The sequence below is a fragment of the Alosa pseudoharengus genome, unplaced genomic scaffold, assembly GCF_046254945.1.
Source record: "Alosa pseudoharengus isolate Yale_2024_CS ecotype anadromous, Long Island Sound unplaced genomic scaffold, YU_APseudo_1.1 YU_APseudo_1.1_scf_13, whole genome shotgun sequence".
Taxonomy (NCBI): domain Eukaryota; kingdom Metazoa; phylum Chordata; class Actinopteri; order Clupeiformes; family Clupeidae; genus Alosa; species Alosa pseudoharengus.
In genome coordinates this window covers 1438327-1458264 of record NW_027468598.1, presented here as the reverse complement: position 1 = coordinate 1458264, position 19938 = coordinate 1438327, and the positions used below count along the sequence as shown (strand labels likewise).

The 19938-nt window shown below is 39.5% G+C and overlaps 1 protein-coding gene across 7 annotated transcripts in view; it reads right to left on the bottom strand.

Moving 5' to 3' along the window:
* exoc3l2b (exocyst complex component 3-like 2b) overlaps positions 1 to 19938 on the bottom strand; it is a 227356-nt gene that overhangs the window by 26830 nt on the left and 180588 nt on the right. For all 7 annotated transcript variants that reach the window (XM_076281811.1, XM_076281810.1, XM_076281807.1 and 4 more), the window contains 2 exons: positions 16978 to 17100; positions 16630 to 16785 (listed from right to left, as the gene is read on the bottom strand). In XM_076281811.1, coding sequence (XP_076137926.1) covers positions 16630 to 16785; positions 16978 to 17100 — 279 coding nt within the window. The remainder of the gene's footprint in view (positions 1 to 16629; positions 16786 to 16977; positions 17101 to 19938) is intronic.

Sequence of the window (19938 nt, the reverse complement as noted above, 5' to 3'; positions counted from 1 at the left end):
TATATTAAGCACCAAATTTGATACTGCAATGTTCATTTCTAACGTTATGTGTAACCTACATGTATTTAGAACTATCATGCAATATGCTGTTTCACCTTGTAGTTGCGCTCAACCTTAATACAGCCCCACGGAGTGCGTAGCTGGAAAGGTGCTTAAGTTATGCCTACATAAGAAACGCTCCTCCCAAAACTCGTAGCTCCCTCTATCGCGCTTAAATGACAGATCTTTATACAGATTAGCCTATAGCCTAGGCCAGGGGTCGGCAACCTTTTTTGCCTGGAGAGCCACTTTTACCAAATTTATTATTTTTTTAATCTCAGAAGAGCCACATAAAGACAGTTACAAGAAAAAGTTTGGATATAGTTACTCATTCAACAGAGATTTTTAAATACATTTTCTACTAGTTTTAATGTGCATGTAACTTGAAATGTAAAGTGGAATGACGAAGTATAGGCCTTAGGCTTCCCATGTAGGCTAAACACCACCCCTTATTTTTCCAGTGTCCTTTGGTATGCAAAGTAACATCATAGCTAACAACACAACACTCAATTTTCGTTGACATGTCATTGGCGAAATTGAACATTAGGCCTACCAGAGATTAGATTTGGTGATGGCCTTGGAGTCTGGCTGGCTCATATTCAGTGAGGTGAAGTTTCATGCCAGAATTGAGGCTGTCACCATTTAAGGGCAACTCCACGCAAAACTGTCATATCCATAACGCCAACTAAATACCATGGCATTGTGTTGCCGTTATGGATGTGACGGTTTTGCGAGCGCATGTTTGTCTTTATATTTTTCATATGTGAGAAAGATTTCTCACATGCAAGTGGAACCGAACAGTTGCAGTGTGCGATATATAACGGGCAGTTCATTTCGCGTTTTCAGAATCAGTCGCACACATCAACAATAACAATTAAAGTGTTCTCGTTGACTGAAATGGAGGGAAATCGGTGATTTTATTTGATATTGACATGGAACGCGAATGTAACAATATTGTGCAGGCTACTTATGGAGTCAAGTGAGGTGGAAAGTTAGGCCTAGGCTAAATTAGGCTACTCAGATAGACCTAAAATATTACATTTTGAAAATAAACGAACTAAAATAAAATAGCCTACATTTTAATTAAATAAATAATTATCAAATAATTATTTTCAAGAGCTGAGCCGCATCAGAGGGATCAAAGAGCCAGAGCCGCGGGTTGACGACCCCTGGCCTAGGCCTACTATCTTCTATTACAACTCTACCTCTTTAATTCAGCTGTCTGGTTGAAGCCTGGACACATTGTAAACAAAGTAGCTGGTAGTTGGCTAGCTTAACATATTCTACTGATTGGACTGTTCAGTTTTCCCATGTGTGTTTAAGTTTCAAGGTAATACTTGTTCTCCTTGGGACAGGCTCTTTTGGGAAACATTGGTATTGAAATGATCAGTCAACTTGAATGCAAGAGTTTTAAATAAATATGTGCAGCATGCTAATGAAGCTAAGCGGATTTAATAGTGATTTAGCTAGTCGTCTTCTATGCGTCCTTGCTTTCACGATTGTGAATGTTTTATTATGACCGCCACATTTATTATGACCGCAGCGAAGCGGTCATATAGGGATTGTCAAAGTTTTTTTTTTTTTTTTTTTTTTTCCCCCCCGTCATCTACTTCCTGAAATTTTGGTCAACGATACCCGGGGCACCGAAACACCGGGGCACATGAAATTTGGTGGGTATGTAGCCCCACTACTTTTACGGAAAAATTTCCCCCACCGCGCTGGGCCCCCCGAAACCCCAAAAATGCAGTTTTTCCTAAATAACTACCTGAACCGTGGCACTGAGGATGAAGATCTTTTTATGGTATGTTGGTCTCAAGGGCCCACATCAACCTGGCCCATAACCACTCATTTGTGATTTGCACCCCCACGGTAAAAAATGAAAATGCAATATCATTCTGCTTTAATCACCCCTATCTTCAGTTAACCCTCTAGGCGCCACTGTCGAGTTTACTCGACAAGATGCGGTACTGAATAAAACGGCCGATTTAGTCAAATAGGATGTCATATTTCGTTCGACATCCACTCCACTAGATGGCAGACATGTCATACGTCATCCCCGAGTCCGAAAAAGGTCACGCTTTAAACAAAACTTTTGAGCTACAGCGCATTGAATCAGTGCGTGCAATACCGGAGCTAGTGTGCGTGTGAGCCACTTTGTCAGAGCGATATTGTCAACGTCAGCGAGTATTTGCATTAGATTATCGTCTAATGGCATCAAAAATGTTTACCTGAAATGAAGTGTTGGGTCTTCTATTCGCGGACCCTGATTCTGAAGGGGAATATCTGCCTTCAGAAAATGACGGTGATTCGTTTAGTGAGGCTTCAGATGCGTCCCTGCCTTGCAATGATGCAGCTGGACAAAGTGAGAGTTTACTCCATACCAAGCACAAACGTTGAATCGTTTGCCCAATGTCACTGGTGGGAATAATGTTTCACAGGTTCGGAGTGTTCACCGGGAAGTTAGCAGGGTGTTAGTGGTGTGGCGAACGAGGCTGGAGGTAGCCTAATGTCCATAGCGTTAGCTTCTGTCTTCTGAACGTGTGCCTCTCCACAATCGCGGCGACAGTAACGTGGTGGAGCCTTTGTCTAATGCCACTGGGTATGTTAGACGAGGTCGAAGTGCTCATAGGACAGTTAGGGGGGAACGTAGTGGCAGTGTGGGGAGTGAGAATGACAGTAGGCCTAGTCCGAGCTGCGCAAATTCTCTCCACTCGGCGCGCGCGAGGCAGATCTGGCCATGCTGCTCGCATGGTGGAGGTGGTGACACGCTCTCTCCCTCTCCCACACACACACACACACACACACACATTAGGTCATGCATTGCTAGGTTACGGGGACGCTGGCGAGACACGCCGCTCCGTCTGGCATCATGTTTTTGTTTGTATTTATGTAATGTTCGTAATTTTATGTAATGTTCTGTTAATTTTTTGTATTTATTTTTCTAGTTAAATGTAATCACTCTTTATTCATGTTATTTTCGATCGTTTTTGTGTTATTCTTAGTCCTTTTTTCTGTTTAACAAACTCGGCTGACACCATCAACGTCAAGTTAACGTTAACCAGCTTCCATTGGGCTGATGAGCGCCTTGGCTAGCCTGCCTTATGTCTCTGAAGTCCCTCATGCATCCGTGACGATGCACATCCAATGTCTGGACGGAGGGATTGCTCAGCAAGGGGGCCTAACGTCAATCTGCAAGAGATCTGCAGCTGCCACGACCACCGAGCTGCGGCTGACTTGCGAGCTGCCATGCTAGCATCTACCGGTGCCTGGAGTCTGGATTGAGTGCTAAGAAACTCTGATGACAGCGTCAACCATGAAACAACAAACGGTCACTGTCTAGGACCACCGAGCTGATAATCAGCAGGGTCGCCCATCACAAATTCGAACTGTCTTGTCCTCCCAGTGCTCTCCAGACTGCCAGTGAATTCTCCGGGTTGGTCAGTTATAAAGAACTTTGTTGGTGTTGCATCGTGAAGACACAGCTGTGCGCAGTTTTCACGCGGGTCATCTTTGCCCTTGGACATTTTCAGCCGGTTGGAAATTGGACTAATTTTATTTTTATTTTTTATTTATTTTATTTATTAATTTGTTTGTTGTATGTCTTGTATGTCTTGGTGTCACGGGTACGCTGGCGACTACGCCGCTCCGTCCGGCATCTTTTGTGTTTGTTATTTCTTAAATGTATGTCTTGGTGTCACGGGTGCGCTGGCGACTACGCCGCTCCGTCCGGCATCTATTGTCTTTGTTAGTCTGTGTCAATGACAATGTCTTATATGTCTTATATACTAACCCACTCTACATCTCTCTTTCTTCCCCCTTACTGTACCTCACTTGTGAGGTATATCATCACCAGTCATCAACCATCCGTGTGTTGGCCCTCCTCTCACCCATCTCACCTGAAGTCCCATCCTCGACTGCCCTATTACTGCCCCCTATCTGGACTCCTGGCCCGTACAGCCTAGCGACCCACCACCAGCCTATGACAACTCTGCCCGGATTACTGGCCCATCCACCAACCCACCACATGCCCCTCGAAAACTCCCTTCCCCTGGACAATCCCAATGCTGGACTATTGAACTTTCTGTCACTAAATCAGGAATAACGAATTACCATAACGGATACGTAATCATCCCACCTCTTGTAACTTTCAGCTCAAGTGCTTAACACCATATCTTATTCTCTACACCCGACTATCATATGCATTTGTCATGTATACAGACCTTACTGTCATGTACTGACCCTAGGCAGATGGGTCAGGCCCTTGAGTCGTGGATCTGCTCGAGGTTTCTTCCTATATATATCTCCAATTCTAGGGAGTTTTTCCTCGCCCCTGTTACCCATGGGCCTCTCTCTTGCTTTCCTTTTCTTCCTTTCTTTCCTTCTTTCTCTGATTGCCTACATTCTGTAAAGCGCCATGATACATGTGTTATGTTTTGGCGCTCTATAAGCACAATAAATTGAAATTGAAATTGAAATTGATATGTGGAGCGCTTTGGGTTGCACTCTGTGCATGTTAAATGCGCTATACAAATAAATCTGACTTGACTTGACTTGACTTGCATAGTCTATCACAAGATGATGGGAATGCCCTGTATGGATAGGGATAGGGAGTCATTATCTCTACAGCAAAAGGCCTGCTACATAAAAAAAAATGTCAGCCATTTATTAGTAATGATTTACACTGTTGATTTGCTATCTATTTCCCTGATCATTTAGGACATACACTATGTGTTCCTTTTTGTGTGTTCATGTCCTTGTGATGTGTGTGTCTTTGTCAGCTAAGAAAAAAACAAAAAAACATCAACGAAAACAACAAAAAGAAAAAAAATACTAACATTGTCTCTTGTCTTGTCTCGTCATCTCACTCCTGATCTGTGCCTTGCCGTGGCAAATGAGCTTTTGAACTAAACAGGTGTTGTCTACTTGTGTTTGTGTGTCATCTGAATAATATATATGTGCCCCATACATGGAATCAGAGTGCCTACTGTATGTAGTAAATGGAAAATATCTACAGCAAAAGGCCAGTCTACCGCTACATGCATTTGGTTTGTTTCTGCCATTTATTAGTAATGATTTACAGTTTGTTCACTACTTACTATTTACCTGAGCATTCAGTATTGTGCAATATAGCATACAGAAGGTGAGGGACATTTTGGGGGGAAAGAAGTGGTGCATTTTATCATTCAAACATGCGACTTTTCATGAAAATTCTATAATCCAAGATGGCCGCCACCATATGACAACATAATATGCAAATTAAATATAAACATTTAATCTCTACATAAACTTTGGGCCATCCTTAATATTTCTCTAATTTACAGAAAGTCTCTATCTCTTATCACTTATATAGCCTTTTGAAATGAAGATGTCAAAATGTATCGTTTCGGAAAAAAACCTCTGGCGCCTAAAGGGTTAAGATGTTCAGAACTGCACCAAATTTTATGTGTATGATGTGCATTCTCTGGGGGTATGCCAAGTTTCGTAGAATTTCATCCATGGGGGGGTCTAAAAAAATGTAGGATATGTGTACATTTAGTGAATGTACACTCATTGGCCTGTAGATGACGGTGCACACATGCACACACACACAGGCACGCACATACTACCGTTTTTGGCAATTAGAACGGCCAATACATAATTACAAATTTAGTAGGATGAAAGAAAAGCCAAATATTCATCATCATTATCATGGCTGCATTTCCAGTATTGGCGATACGTAGTCGTTTGTCCACTAGATGGCGCATCGTTGCAGTGAGACGTAATTTTGTTGGAAGTTAAAAAGTGGGTTGGAAAAACAATGGACGCTTCCTACAAGGACTGTAGTTTACCGCAGAGAACGTCTAATAAGGATAGGACGATTTCCACATGAAATGTAATTCCCATTTCTTCTTGAAGCCGAAATAAATCTGAGAATGTTTATCGGACATGCTTGGTTTTTACTGCAGGTAGGCTACGTTAATCTTATACAAGTTATATCCCATAGACATTATATGTCTATGGTTATATCCTAGGACATAGGTAAAATAATGTTAGGCTACCATTAGCATTGGTTGAGTGATGGAGGCCCATTTCATTATTGATGTATTTGTAGAAAACCATAAATGCGGTTGTTATAGGCTACCAAGCAAATTGATAACACCACTAATTGTATCTTTCGACTGTCACCTCATTTGCTTATGACCATAACCTAGGCTACTAACAGGAGCTAAGTGAGTTAGCCACAACACGTTCGCTACGTGATGGTTTTCTAATGTAAAATATATAGGCTTCCTGAAAGATAACCTGTCTATATGATGCATCCTAAACAACGGGCTGGGACATTTCTGCTCAAAGTCTCAAAAAGCATCTGAGTCAACGTTCATTCCCAAACACCCATATAGGCTACTTCAACCCTTTATTTTCAAAGGTGATTCAAGTAAGGAAGAGCATGGCTCAAAGTAAAGTAACTAGGACTGAAACTACATAAATTCGTCAAAGTGAATCATTTGTGTCAACTCGCCGCAATGTCAATTTATTAACGCACCCGTGATGATCTACATCTCCATTTAAAACAAATGTTTTAGAGCGCATGTTGAGAGATGTATCCAGGGCAGGGCTGTACCTACACATATTTGTTGCACGTGCTACAAAAATCCTTCTTTGCGATGGATGATTTAGTACCAACCTTACACCGGTCCGATACAGTTTAGCCTATGGCTAATACCGTGAGACTGAGATGCTTTTTGTTTGTTCGAAGTGCGTGGGTGTGAGAGGGGAGTCGATGTGCTTTGATTCCAGCTTGGTAGTTGTAGTCTATGCGATTAAAAAACACGTGTGTGTGAAGTATCCAAACAATGATCACGCTTTTATTATGGCTGCTTTAGCCATAGACCTTGAGCTACTGTACAGTGGGTTGGGTTCCATTTAGAAGTGTCCACTTCATTCGCGCCTTGATTAACACAGCTGCGTGAAATGTACTGATATGCAAAACTATTAACTTTTCGCCAAGAGGTGGCAGCTTAAGTCCACTTGATGCTGTAAGCCATTGGTTCCCAAAGGAGATTTTATTTGGGTCGCCAGCATAGCCTAGTGACAATTTATGTTGTGTAATAGGCCTAGCATAGGGCCTACCTTATATAGCTTATGTTAACAGTCACGGTTTTGTCATAACTCCCTCTATGCATTTTTGCATTTAGAATAGCTCTGAAACCGGGGGCGAACACGTCACGGGGGGGGGGCGCCAGTAAACAATATTTCTATCGGGCGCCTACCATGGATTAGGCTGGGTGAACTCAGCTTGATCTGCCGGCGATTCCTTTTCGATTTCTTAAAAGATTGAGCTTGGTCTGGCGAAAGCCAGACTAACCATGGACCTCATAGTTGCAAAATGCAAGGGAACATGAATCAGCATATTATTTGCACAAACAATAACGGACAGTAGCTCTTCAACTTGGCCCGTTAAAATGTGTATGAACAGTCTAGCAACGCATTTCATGAAGGCCCTTTTGGACATGTCAGTTATTTGCAACACTGGGTAAAACGGCATTTTGTTTTAGACTACTGGTATTTAATTTGTGCATTGACAATAAAGCTGAATATCATATGAACTAGATGACTAAACTTATGCATATGTAGAAGAAGAAACATTCACAAAAATCCATGACATGACCTCTCTTCTTGATAGCTGTTGAAAACTGTATGGAACTGACAGGGATTGTTTTGTTTAATAATAAATAAATAAATACATTATGCTGCTACCTTCTGCTTTTCCCAAATACAATGTAACCTACAGGTGTACCTTTCATCAGTCCAGTTGCAATGGATGGACTGTGATAAACTGCCCTACTTGTGATTGTTTAGATATTTTAAAGGTTTTATAACAATGCTACAAATTTTTTGGCAAGTGCTACAAATCTATTCACCTTTGCAGCGCCAGTAGGCTACTTTGTGTGCAAACACACATTCCAAACAAGCATACACAAAAGTTTCAAGAGTGGGGGATGGAGTAGAAGATTCAATTCATTTCATTCATTAATATGATTTATTTTCGCGGAATGGATGTACAGGACTGAGCGGCAGTCATATTTTCTACCGCTATGCGGTACATCTAGTTTAGATTGTGTTGGCCGAGTTGCGTGTGTCCATTGAGCGCGAGAGAGAGAGGGAGGGAGAGCGAGAGAGAGCGGGGCAAGGAGAGGGGGTTTACTTCTATACTGTTTGGTAAAGTTGAACACATAATGTAGAAAAAGGTGCGCACATCTAAATGTTAAAAAAGTAGGTGCTGGACTCAAAAAGTGACAATAAAAATTACAAAGAAGTCCGCACACTAGAGCTCCATTAATTTTTTCTTTTATTCACCACATGTGACGTTTCGGGACACACTGCCCTTCCTCAGACATAAGACAGGTACCTAGCAGCCCATACTAATTGAACACCTGACATCACATGATGCAAGTGATTAAAGTGCCGAGTGCAAAGTGCTTCAAGTGCTAGTGAGCAAAATGCAGTGTGCAAAAATGCAATAAATACAATACAATAAAGTGCCAACGTGCAATAAATAACACAAAGCACAACAGTATTTCAATGCACTCATATACCAGATAGTACCAATAGATCACATTGAGGAGTAATGAATAATGCAAAAATTACATAAATGTTACAGGCAGCCACATCAATATGTGTGATATATACAGCATGAACAACATCAAAGAAGGAACCGATCAGGACAAAACTAACAGATTGGAATTCAGGATCAGAAAGATATTACACTAGGGTGACTAGATGAGATTGGCTGAAATTCGGGACGCTTTTTTTTTTTCGCGGGGGGGGGGGGGAATTTTTATTCAAACATCAAGTCTGCCTCAAAATACAACAGAGAAATCATGAACTCAAAATGTCATTGTGGGGGAAAAAAAAAACAATGACTGCGTAACAGTGCAAATCAGACCTTTCAGAATAAGGATAATAGCCTAAAGCTAATAACAAGCCTTGCCAAAATTATGGGTCATTAAGTAAGAATACAAAATGATTGTTAGATTAAGTAGATTATGTTAAAACGACATGGACATTAGGCCGAACATCCGACGTATTTTTTTTGCACACACGCTGGCTCTGCCTGCTGCGCTGCCTGCACATTCAATGTCCTCGGCTTCGCGAAATCAGTGCATATTCGCGCCTAATTATAGAACGTCAAAAAGAAACAAAGTAGCCGGGCTGCATCCAGACACTTAGCTGCCGTCGGGGGCTGCATGCAGTCGACTCAGACTCTCTACGGACAGTTTTTAATGTTTATCAGAAAATAACTACTCAGTATTCTGATTGAGTATAATTTTCGGGACAATTAGAGCAGGATTCGGGATTCGGGACAACTGCTTGAATATCGGGACTGTCCCGAATTTTTCGGGACGTCTGGTCACCCTATATTACACCATGCTACAGATCAACACAACAGTCCAAAAAGGCCAAGGTCAGTTCATAGAAACACCCCTAGTGGGTGTTTTGACCACTTCTATTCCACAGTAGCGCAGTGAAGACCGATTGTGAGAGCACTGTTTCTTCACTGCGCTACTGTGGAATAGAAGTGGTCAAAACACCCACTAGGGGGTGATATTAACTCTTTACTTCTAAAAAAAGAAGCGTTTTGGATTTACACACTGGACACTCTAGCCCCTAGAGGAATGAATGAAGAGTTTGACTTGCGTCCCTTTCTATGAACTGACCTTGGCCTTTTTGGACTGTTGTGTTGATCTGTGTTGAGCTCTAGTGTGCAGACTTCTTTGTAATTTTTAAAGTTGAACACATAGTCTACAATGAAAGCAACGAGAGGTATGAAATTATTAATTATTTTGGAAAACGTAGGCTACCAGGAAGTAAAGCGGGAGATGTGTGTTGCTTAGCACTGCGTGAAACAACACAGGTTCATGGATATGAGTGTCGCGATTTCGGTTTTGAATCACATATCGTTACAGCCCTAGTTATAGCCTGCATAACACAGTCAAGAAATTAGAACCTATACTGGCTTAAAAGATGCTGCCTGATTTGTTTTCCATTTAAGCTATCAATATGAACAGGGAGGGGGGAAGAAAGGAACCACCTGAAAGACACAAAGGCTATATGGTTTGATTTAAAGAATATTTTAATTTGATTTGAAGTCTTGGCCTAAATAACAAGCCAAAATATAATCCCTTAAATATGTGATCCTGTTGCATACTCTGTTGTTTCTCAACACTGAGCTAACTAGACTATACCACTGCATACATACAACAGACTTTCACACAGTCACACATCTTTTATTCATTCAATCTAATAGTACACAGTGGATGTAGTGATATGTACAAAAACTAGATGTACCGCAGAGCGGTAAAAAATATGACCGCCGCCCAGTCCAGCACATGTTTTCCACAAAAATAAATCACGCTGAAAGGCATATATGATTCTAACTGTCTCACTGAATTGCATTATACACACTCAATTCTCACTGGTATCTGCTAGACAACAAGTATATATATACAACCCCACCCCCATCTTGCCTGTTCATAATTCTGAGAAATTCTTGAATTGTGTGCATGTGTGCGTGTACATGTTTATGTTTATGTGTGTGTGGGTGGGTGTGTGTGTGTGCATGTGCATGCATGCGTATATATGTCTACTGTGTGAGTATGTGTCATACGTAGGATTACTGTGAATGTATGTGTGTGCGTGTGTATCTGTTTATGCACATGTATGCATATGGAATGGGTTTACATGACCCCTGGAGGCAAACATACGCAAAAAATTGGTCATCCTAGGCCCTACGGTTCTCAAGAAAAGTGATGGTTCCATGCTATCCATGTGGGGTTACATGCCCACCAAGTTTCGTGTACCCCGGTCTTTCAGTGTCCCGGGAATCCTTGTTGGCGTACGGTCACTAAATGTACACATACATTATTTTATTGTAAGGCCCCCCATGAACGAAAGTCCACGAAACTTGGCATGCATTCGGAGGGTGTCATAATGATCCTACACTTTCAATTTCGTGCAGTTTTGACGATGTCAGCCAGAGATATTGTGATGAAAACACCTAATGTTTTGCTTTTTAATTTTTAACTAGGTGGCGCTATACATGAAATAAGTGGTAATGGGATAGGTTGACAAAAAAAGGTGGATCTCCTAGGCCCTACGGTTCTCGAGATATTCACAGAAAACTGTCTCCGGCCACCTACAGGCCAGTTGGTATATAGTAACATAAATTAATTTATTGTGTGGCCCCCCATGAATGGAATTCCACGAAACTTGGCGTGCATTCAGAGGGTGTAATAATTATCCTACACTTCCAATTTCGTGCAGTTTTGACTATGTTAGGTCACAGATAACTGCGATTACAACACCTCATTTTTATTTTTTTGTGTTTAACTAGGTGGCGCTATACATGAAATGAGTGGTTATGGAATGGGTTGACATGGCCCTTTGAGATCAACATACAAAAAAAAAATGTTCCTCCTAAACCCTACGGTTCTCGAGATATTCACAGAAAACTGTGTCTGCCCTACCCTCCTTTCGGGGGGTCCAGTCCAGCGGGGGGGCTACAGATCAAAACGAAAACAGGAGGTTCCATGCTATCCATGTGGGGTTACATGCCCACCAAGTTTCGTGTACCCCGGTCTTACAGTGTCCCGGGAATCCTTGATGGAAATTTGGACATGCAAAAAAATAAATAAATAAATAAATAAATAAAAAAATAAAAAAATAAATCTGACTAAACCTATATGACCGCCGCTTCGCTGCGCGGCGGTCATAATAACAGTTGCAAATTATATAGAAAGGTTTACACATATGAATATACATTAGGGATGTAATGATGCATGTTAATTGGCTAAAAATCAATACAAATGTGTGAAGTCAATAACTATTTAAATACAAATGGCATCTATGATCAACTACAATCAGGCTTTCGGCAACACCACAGTACCGAAACTGCACTTGTAAAGGTATTAAATGATATCCGCCATACAGACTCAGGTAAAACAACTGTCCTGGTAATGTTAGACCTTAGTGCAGCTTTCGATACGGTTGATCATGTATTACTTCTCAACCGACTAGAATGTTGTGTAGGGCTTTCTGATACTGTCCTTAGATGGTTTAAGTCTTATTTAGATCACAGAGAGTATTTTGTTTCTATTGGTACCTATGTATCTGAGAAACATACTATGCCATATGGGGTGCCACAGGGATCCATTCTTGGGACACTCTTATTTAATTTGTACATGCTCCCCCTTGGTGAAATATTTCAAGAGTAAAAGATTGCATATCATAGCTATGCAGACGACACGCAGATCTACCTTGCATTGTTACCAAATAAATTGAGTCCTATTGACTCCTTATGTCTTTGCCTTGAAAAAGTAAATACGTGGATGCAGCAGCATTTTTTACAACTTAATCAGAGCAAAACTGAGATTATTTTATTTGGTAACAAAGAGGATAGAGCACAAATAGGTGCTTACTTAGAATCTAAAGCACATACAACTAGGACTCATGTAAGAAACTTGGGAGTCATCTTAGATGGAGACCTGACTATGAATGATCCAGTGTTTCCCATACATTGACTAATCTGTGGCGGGGCGCCACGAAATAAAAATCGGCCGCCACAGATTAATATTCTATGTTTCATTTAATTTAATTTAATTTAAATTAAATATAAGGTCAAATCCTTGCATTGCCATTGAGCTGCGCTTTTTACGCACACAGCCTTTCCTTGCCCCGCCCCACTCTCTCTCGTAGCCCGCTGCCAGTCCTCTGCATGTGCATTTAACAAAATATTCACGATTGTTGAAGGATTGTTGTTGCCACATAGAAGCATTGCATAGTCAGCTGTCCAAGTCAGCTACCGCCACAAATTGAATCCAATTCTGTGGGAAACACTGTGATCACATCAAAAGCATAACTAAATCAGTATTCTGGCATCTCAGAAACATAGCTAAGATCAGAGATTTTGTTTCTAGACAGGATTTAGAAAAGCTTATTCATGCTTTCATATCCTGTAGGGTAGATTATTGTAATAGTCTCCTAACTGGCCTGCCCAAGAAGTCCATTAGACAGATTAAATTCAAAACGCTGCTGCTAGACTGTTAACCAAGACTAAAAAGAGAGATCATATTACACCCATTCTTAAATCTTTACATTGGCTCCCAGTTAATTTCAGAATTGATTTCAAGGTTCTACTCCTAGTATATAAGTCACTGAATGGACTTGGCCCCAAATATTTTTCTGAAATGCTTCCCCAATATACACCTAGTATGGAGTATAGATGTACTGGAACCTGTCAATTAATAGTCCCCAGGGTTAAAACCAAACAAGGAAAATGGCATTTAGCTATTATGCCACACAGCGCTGGAATCAGCTTCCAATAGATATTACATTTTCCCCAACACTAGACTGTTTTAAAAAGAAACTAAAACCTGAACTTTCATTCTGCATTTATTGATTAGTTTTTAGGTTTATTTTTATTTATTTATTTATTAATTAATATTTTACCTCCTATTCATTCAGTCTTATTTCCCCCTTGATCTCTTTTATTATTTTATTGTATTTATTACTATTATTATTGCTGTTAATCTTTTATTTTGTTTCTTTTAGGCACATTGAATGACATTTTGTATGATAATGTGCTATATAAATAAACTTGAACTTGAAGTTCACATACGGTTAAGATAAAAAATGAATCGCAATGAAATATTTGAAAATAATAGGGTGTAATCTGCTTTTGATTTCACTTGTTCGACTTCAGAACGTCTGTAAAACAATTGGCAAAAAACAACCTCATCAGGACACCGGATTACACAGAATACACATTACCTGGGACATTTAGTTTAGAGATTGTGTTCCGACACATTTCATGTATGGGGTTCATTCGATTCATGTTAAATGTGGTATAGATGTTGCTGATGTTATAGTGCAAAGATATTTTTCACATGTTGTAATATGTTGAAATGGCGATAAGTTTCATTTAAATATGTTGCCTCTGTAAATTCATGAAATTTGTCACACACATCAGGAGTCTCAATAAATACTCAGAAACAAAGGCTTGACCGGGGATGTGGCCAAGGGACTCTCTAGCGCCCCCCTATGTACTGTGACTTGTGGTTAGCATATAGTTTCACCTACAGACACCAAATTTGGTAGGTGTACCTCCCCAAAACAAACAACGTTTGTATATACATGGCATAAGCCACAACCACAGGAAGTGAGGTAATTGAGATTTTGTGCGTTGTGGACATGATCAATTTTTACGCACTTTTCCTAGACGATTGATCCAATTTATGTCAAAGTTGTATGATGCCAAGATGTCATTGATTCTAAAATGCAAAGCTTTTTTTGATGTAATCGATATGATGAATTTACAAACAACGCCACATAAACTATGTGTTAAATATGTGATAAACCCATCATGGATTGATTGGCATTGGTCAAACCTCACAGGTTGTTAATTATTATGGTAATGATGATATTCACATGCCCACAATGCATATTTGGTAGGGGTGTGAATCTCTCATGTAAAAGATGATACGATTCGCATCTAGATACATAGCATGATTCGATACAAGAAAAGATACATGTTCATAAAAAACGATTCAGTACGATTCGATGCGATGCGATTCGATGTAATTCGATGCAGTTCAAGAATGGAAAGCATTCTGAAAGATTTTTTATCATTTGCTCAAGGTGCACATTCATTTTATATTATCAGTTATCATGGTCATGGTTGTCAATTAGGCCAAGAAATGTGTGAATGTGATTATCTAAACTGAGGTTTGTTTCATATACTGTATTGAAATTAAAAAAGAATAGTCTACATTTCAGTCAAACACAGCAGCCAAATACAACATATTTTTTTATAGACTTTATAGATTTTATAGAGTTATATCTGATTGTTTTCATGGAGCTGTAGCCTTGTTGAGGTAAGACAATACCGAAATAAAATAAAACAGTGCTTAAGACACTCTTGGCCTTTTCTCATATAGCCTACAAGAATAAAATAGGCCTACATATCAATGTCAACTCTTTGGGTTTATTTTGTTCCAACGGTAGACCTAATGCAGAAACCTATAATGCCACAAGTCTGAGTGAATATGAACAAAATAATTGGCTAATAATTTGTGCATCGTTTTAGCATGGGCCAAATTATTATTTAACATTAAGGAAATCCCTTCATCAAACGTAAGGCTATACTCTACAGACTATTGTTGCTGTTTAGTGTTTAATTTTGCGCTGGATTTTGAAAAACAAAAGAGTAAAAACTGTAAAACAAACGGCCGAGTGCGAGTTATCACGTGCTTAAGTTGCAGTAGATGTATGGGTAATGAGGTAATTTGACAACTTTGGGTAATGAATGTAGCCAAAAACGAACTGCATTACCCACAATTCTGTGCCACGTATAGTTTCAAAACCGGACGTGGGATGAACGCGCTGCTTGAAACGTAGTCTGAGCGAGCAGGAAAGGTTGTGAACCGATTCGTAACAAGTAAATCGATATAACGACCGGTTCATTTCAGTTTTATTTCGATACGGGGCTTCACGTATCGATGTAGCCGTATCTTACACGTTACAAACGGATACCGATACGTATCGGTAAATCTTTACACCCCTAATATTTGGCATAGTGCCACCATCTGACAACAGATAAAATATCAATTACGTTAGTGGCACATGATCATATTTGACACACTTCTCCCAGGTGGTATATCAGAATCATGTGGTAATTAGAGAACATGATGTCAAGATGTTGATGTTGAAATGTATCAAAATGGTGACACAATAAATTTAAGTATCTTGCTAAATAACACAAAATCCTACATAATGTCAGAATGTATTGGCTGAAACTTCACCCTTCACAGATTATTATGGTAATGATAATATTCACATGCCCATAATGCATGACTGACATAGCGCCACCATCTGGCAACAGATAGAACGGCTATTTCACAGGTTTTACCTCTACCATTTCTAGCCATTTCATCAGATTTGCTTCACATTTGGTACATTTAGGTTTCTGGGCCTTCCTAAGACGAACATAAGGGGATGGGGGTCACCCAGTGGGTAGATTTGAAGCAGTTTTTTAGGATAACTAGTCAACTGTTATCTGTATTGCACTGCATATCACAAAATGTATGTCATAAACTAATAACTTGGAAGCGTATTATTGTACCCTACACATTTATCATGTAGTACCATCTAGTGACTACCATCGGTGTAAAACGCCACACCAAACAGGAAGTGAGCAAGTGCTTCCTATGTAGAAAACATGCAAAAACAAATAGCACACACATCAGATGTGTACATTTGATAAACGCACCACATGTCAGTGCTTTGTTGGATTCCGAAATGTCACGGGTTGCGGACAGCAACAATGCACAATGACAAAGCTGAATCTAATCTAATCTAAGCTTTGCTGCCTTAACAATAATAATAATAATAATAATAATAATAATAATAATAATAATACAACTTTTTGAGGGTCTATGTAGCCCTGCTTTTTGACCCAGTTCTTGACACAATTATATGTTGAAATGTGTAGATCTATTTTGCTCTGCCTTGGAAATGCACGCTGTAACACTACCCAGTGACAAGTTTACTAACCAGATCTTCGAAGACCATTTTAAGTTGTTTTCCTTCATCATGCAGTCGACCTGCCATTTTATGTCTCATCTTCTGTGATGTGCAGATGATCCTTCCACGCATTAGAGCACGAAGATACTCTACCATCACTTGCCTGTGCACATCACCCACAAGGAGCTACAGCAAGTTCATAAACACAGACATTGAAGGTACAGTTTAAAAATATGAATTAAATATATTCATCTTTAAAATTAAATATGAATTAAATATATTCATCTTTAAAAATGTAAATTAAATGGTGGTGAATTTTATGACTGCAGTGTGTGTAGTGTAAATATGAAATATGATGAATAACGGTGAGCACAGTGCCTGGTAAGGTGGACTGGCCATCCTGCTGAAGCCCCTGAAGTGCTCTCTGATACTCGTCTCTATTGGCTCAAACACACTTGGATTATTCAGCCACTTCTTTTTCACCAGTTTGTCGAAGAAAGGCTTCAGATGGTGACAGAGAAAAAGAAAAATAATTGGAAACTGAATTTATTGAAGTACCATATTGAGCATGTGTGTTAGGAGGAGATAATAAAAACAAATTAAGTCTTTTTCAGAAGCTATCTATCAAGCAATATCATATATATAAATAGATAGATAGATAGATAGATAGATAAATATACTTTATTGCCACACAACCATGTTGGTGGTAATTGTTAACATAATATAATAGATAGTGTGCAAATATATGCTTTTGATATATGTTATATTCTGGTATTTTGAAGGGGGTTAGGGTCCATATTATCTAGCCTGAATACAGTAGGGTAGAGGTATAACTCACAAGTTGGTACAGTAAGTGAAAGAAATTGGGAATGGGAGTTCCATCAGAGACAGATCAATAATTAAATAGGCTGCAAAACAACAATTAACTTGGTCCAAGCATGTTGTGTTTGCTTATTTTGTACCACATTTTATACAGTTTGTGGGATTTGTGATTGTTGTTTCAGAGGCTGTGCTGATGGTGCCAGGTTAAACAGATATGTATTTTCTTTGGGATTGAGTAAATAACTGCATTTAACCCGTAGAACTCCAGCCATTGGGTGAATTACGGTCTATGGATAGATGGCGCTGTTGCTGATCTAGTTAATCTACCCATTGTCACTCCCCGATGTGAGTCGCTACCGAATGTGAGTTGCGCATGCATCACTTTGCAACTTTGCGACTACGAATGTTGCTGTTAGCCACAGAATAATGACATAGGTACATTAGCCTACATAGCAGTAATTTCTTATTTAGCGTTAGGCATCACATTTTCACGGCATGATCTCTGATGTCAGTTCTAGATTAGAGGCTGAAGTAGCCTACAAGAACCTGATAACGAGAGACTTCTGTAATATAAATCTAATAAAAATGGACCTACAATAACAATTATAGATAGCTACCTATCAACCTATCAATCTGAACATGCACGCCTCACATCCAGTAACGACTCACATCAGGGAGTGACACCCACCCCTGGACAGGAAATGACTTCCCTACAAACGTCCCATGGTCATTTCAGTTTACTTCCTGGTTGGTTTGTTGGTCAAAAATAATAATAAAACGATGTTTTGTGAGTTTTCCCCCGCTATTATATTTTCGCAACGTCTTTGACACATTCCGGTAATGGTAAAAAAATACATGTTTTTAAATTGACAATAATATTGGTTCTACTTCATGGACCGGAAAACCGCTTAGCTTAACGTAGATATTAGCCAAATGATATGCTAATTCTAACCTATGGGTGCTGTACCTCAAATTTTGGGTACTGTGAAGTGTTTAGGGACCAGTTTCTGGTTCAGTTTCTAACTTTTACTTTCACTTTTTGTCTGATTTGTAGTATTTGCTGCCCAACCACTTTCATGGCAGAAAAAAGCAGATGCGTAATAATAAATCCCCTAATGGTTAAAAATATTAAGTAACAAGGCCAGAGTTGAGTCATGCATGGCCTATCATGGCCTCCAGAGTCAGGGGCGTAGCCAGGATTATTTTATAGGGGGGGCCAGCTGGGTCCAGACTTTTTATTGAGGTGGCACTTGGGAATCAAAACTACTATTTGAAAACTACTGAAAAAGTTTTGAAGATTAGGATAGCCTATTTTAATAATGGTAATACATTGTGTAAAGCCAACACTGATACACAGGTCAGTTTGTTGTCCACTCCAAATCATTTTCCATAAGCCAATGCTATAAAAAAGTACATTATGATAATGCACCTTACTTAATCAGTCTTATTCAAATGATGTTAAAGAACAATAATAAATACTACAAATATTGTATTCAGATATTTAATCTTATACTGATGGCCAAACTATATTTCTTTCTGATATCCACTCTAAGTACTTGGCTGTAAGTAACATGGCTCTGAATTAAGAAATTAACCCTTAGAACCCTAGACTGTTTTAAGGGCTTTTCCACTACCTTTAGTTATAAGCATTTATCCTGGTCATTGTAAGTGCCATTTACACATGCTATATTTTTTTCAGAACAGTCTAGGCTACCCAGATCTGCCACCAATTCATATTGATACTTGCATTGATTTAATTTTGATTTTTAAAATTATACAAAGACAAAAAGCATATTATACCATTCTTATTTTGAAATGTATCTCTGTCAGCTGGACATGACTTTCATGTATGTGTAGGGCAGTCCTGAATCTGGCAATATAAGAACCATGGTGGAGGGGGGCTTTGGGGCTGAGCAATTTACAGACATGTGGTGTGCGCCTTACAGAAATAAATGCCATTTGTTTTATTTAGTAATGAAAAATGCCCTTTCTGCGCTCCATATCTGTGACACGAACTGATCTGACCTGACTGAACCCGAGTTTGCGTGTTCTGTGTTGATGATTCTAAAACAACTTTTTACTGCATTGTCATGAACAAAGTGAAGGCAAAAAGGTGTTTCTTTGTCGAATAAATTGGGATGCAATGTGAGTCTCGAATTGGATGCCATGCAGGAATTTGCTGGGATCTCAAAACCGCATTATGAACATACTTTGCCATAGAGAAACACATGATGGCGTTGGATTATGAACATGCCTTGCTACTACAACACACAAAACCGTGGGGTAAGTGGAGCTATATGAAGTTATTATTTTGATGTCATTTCGTCTGTTTTATAACACAGAAGGATGTACTTGGTATCAAATGATAGCTCTGTATCTCCTCTTTCATCTGACATGCGTGGCATATCTATCCGATCACGGGTTCGTGAGTAGGGCCTAATTCAAACGAGAGTTGGTTTTTGTACATGATGTTATTTTGCAGTCTCGTTGTCTGTTTTTATAGCCCAGAAGCATCGA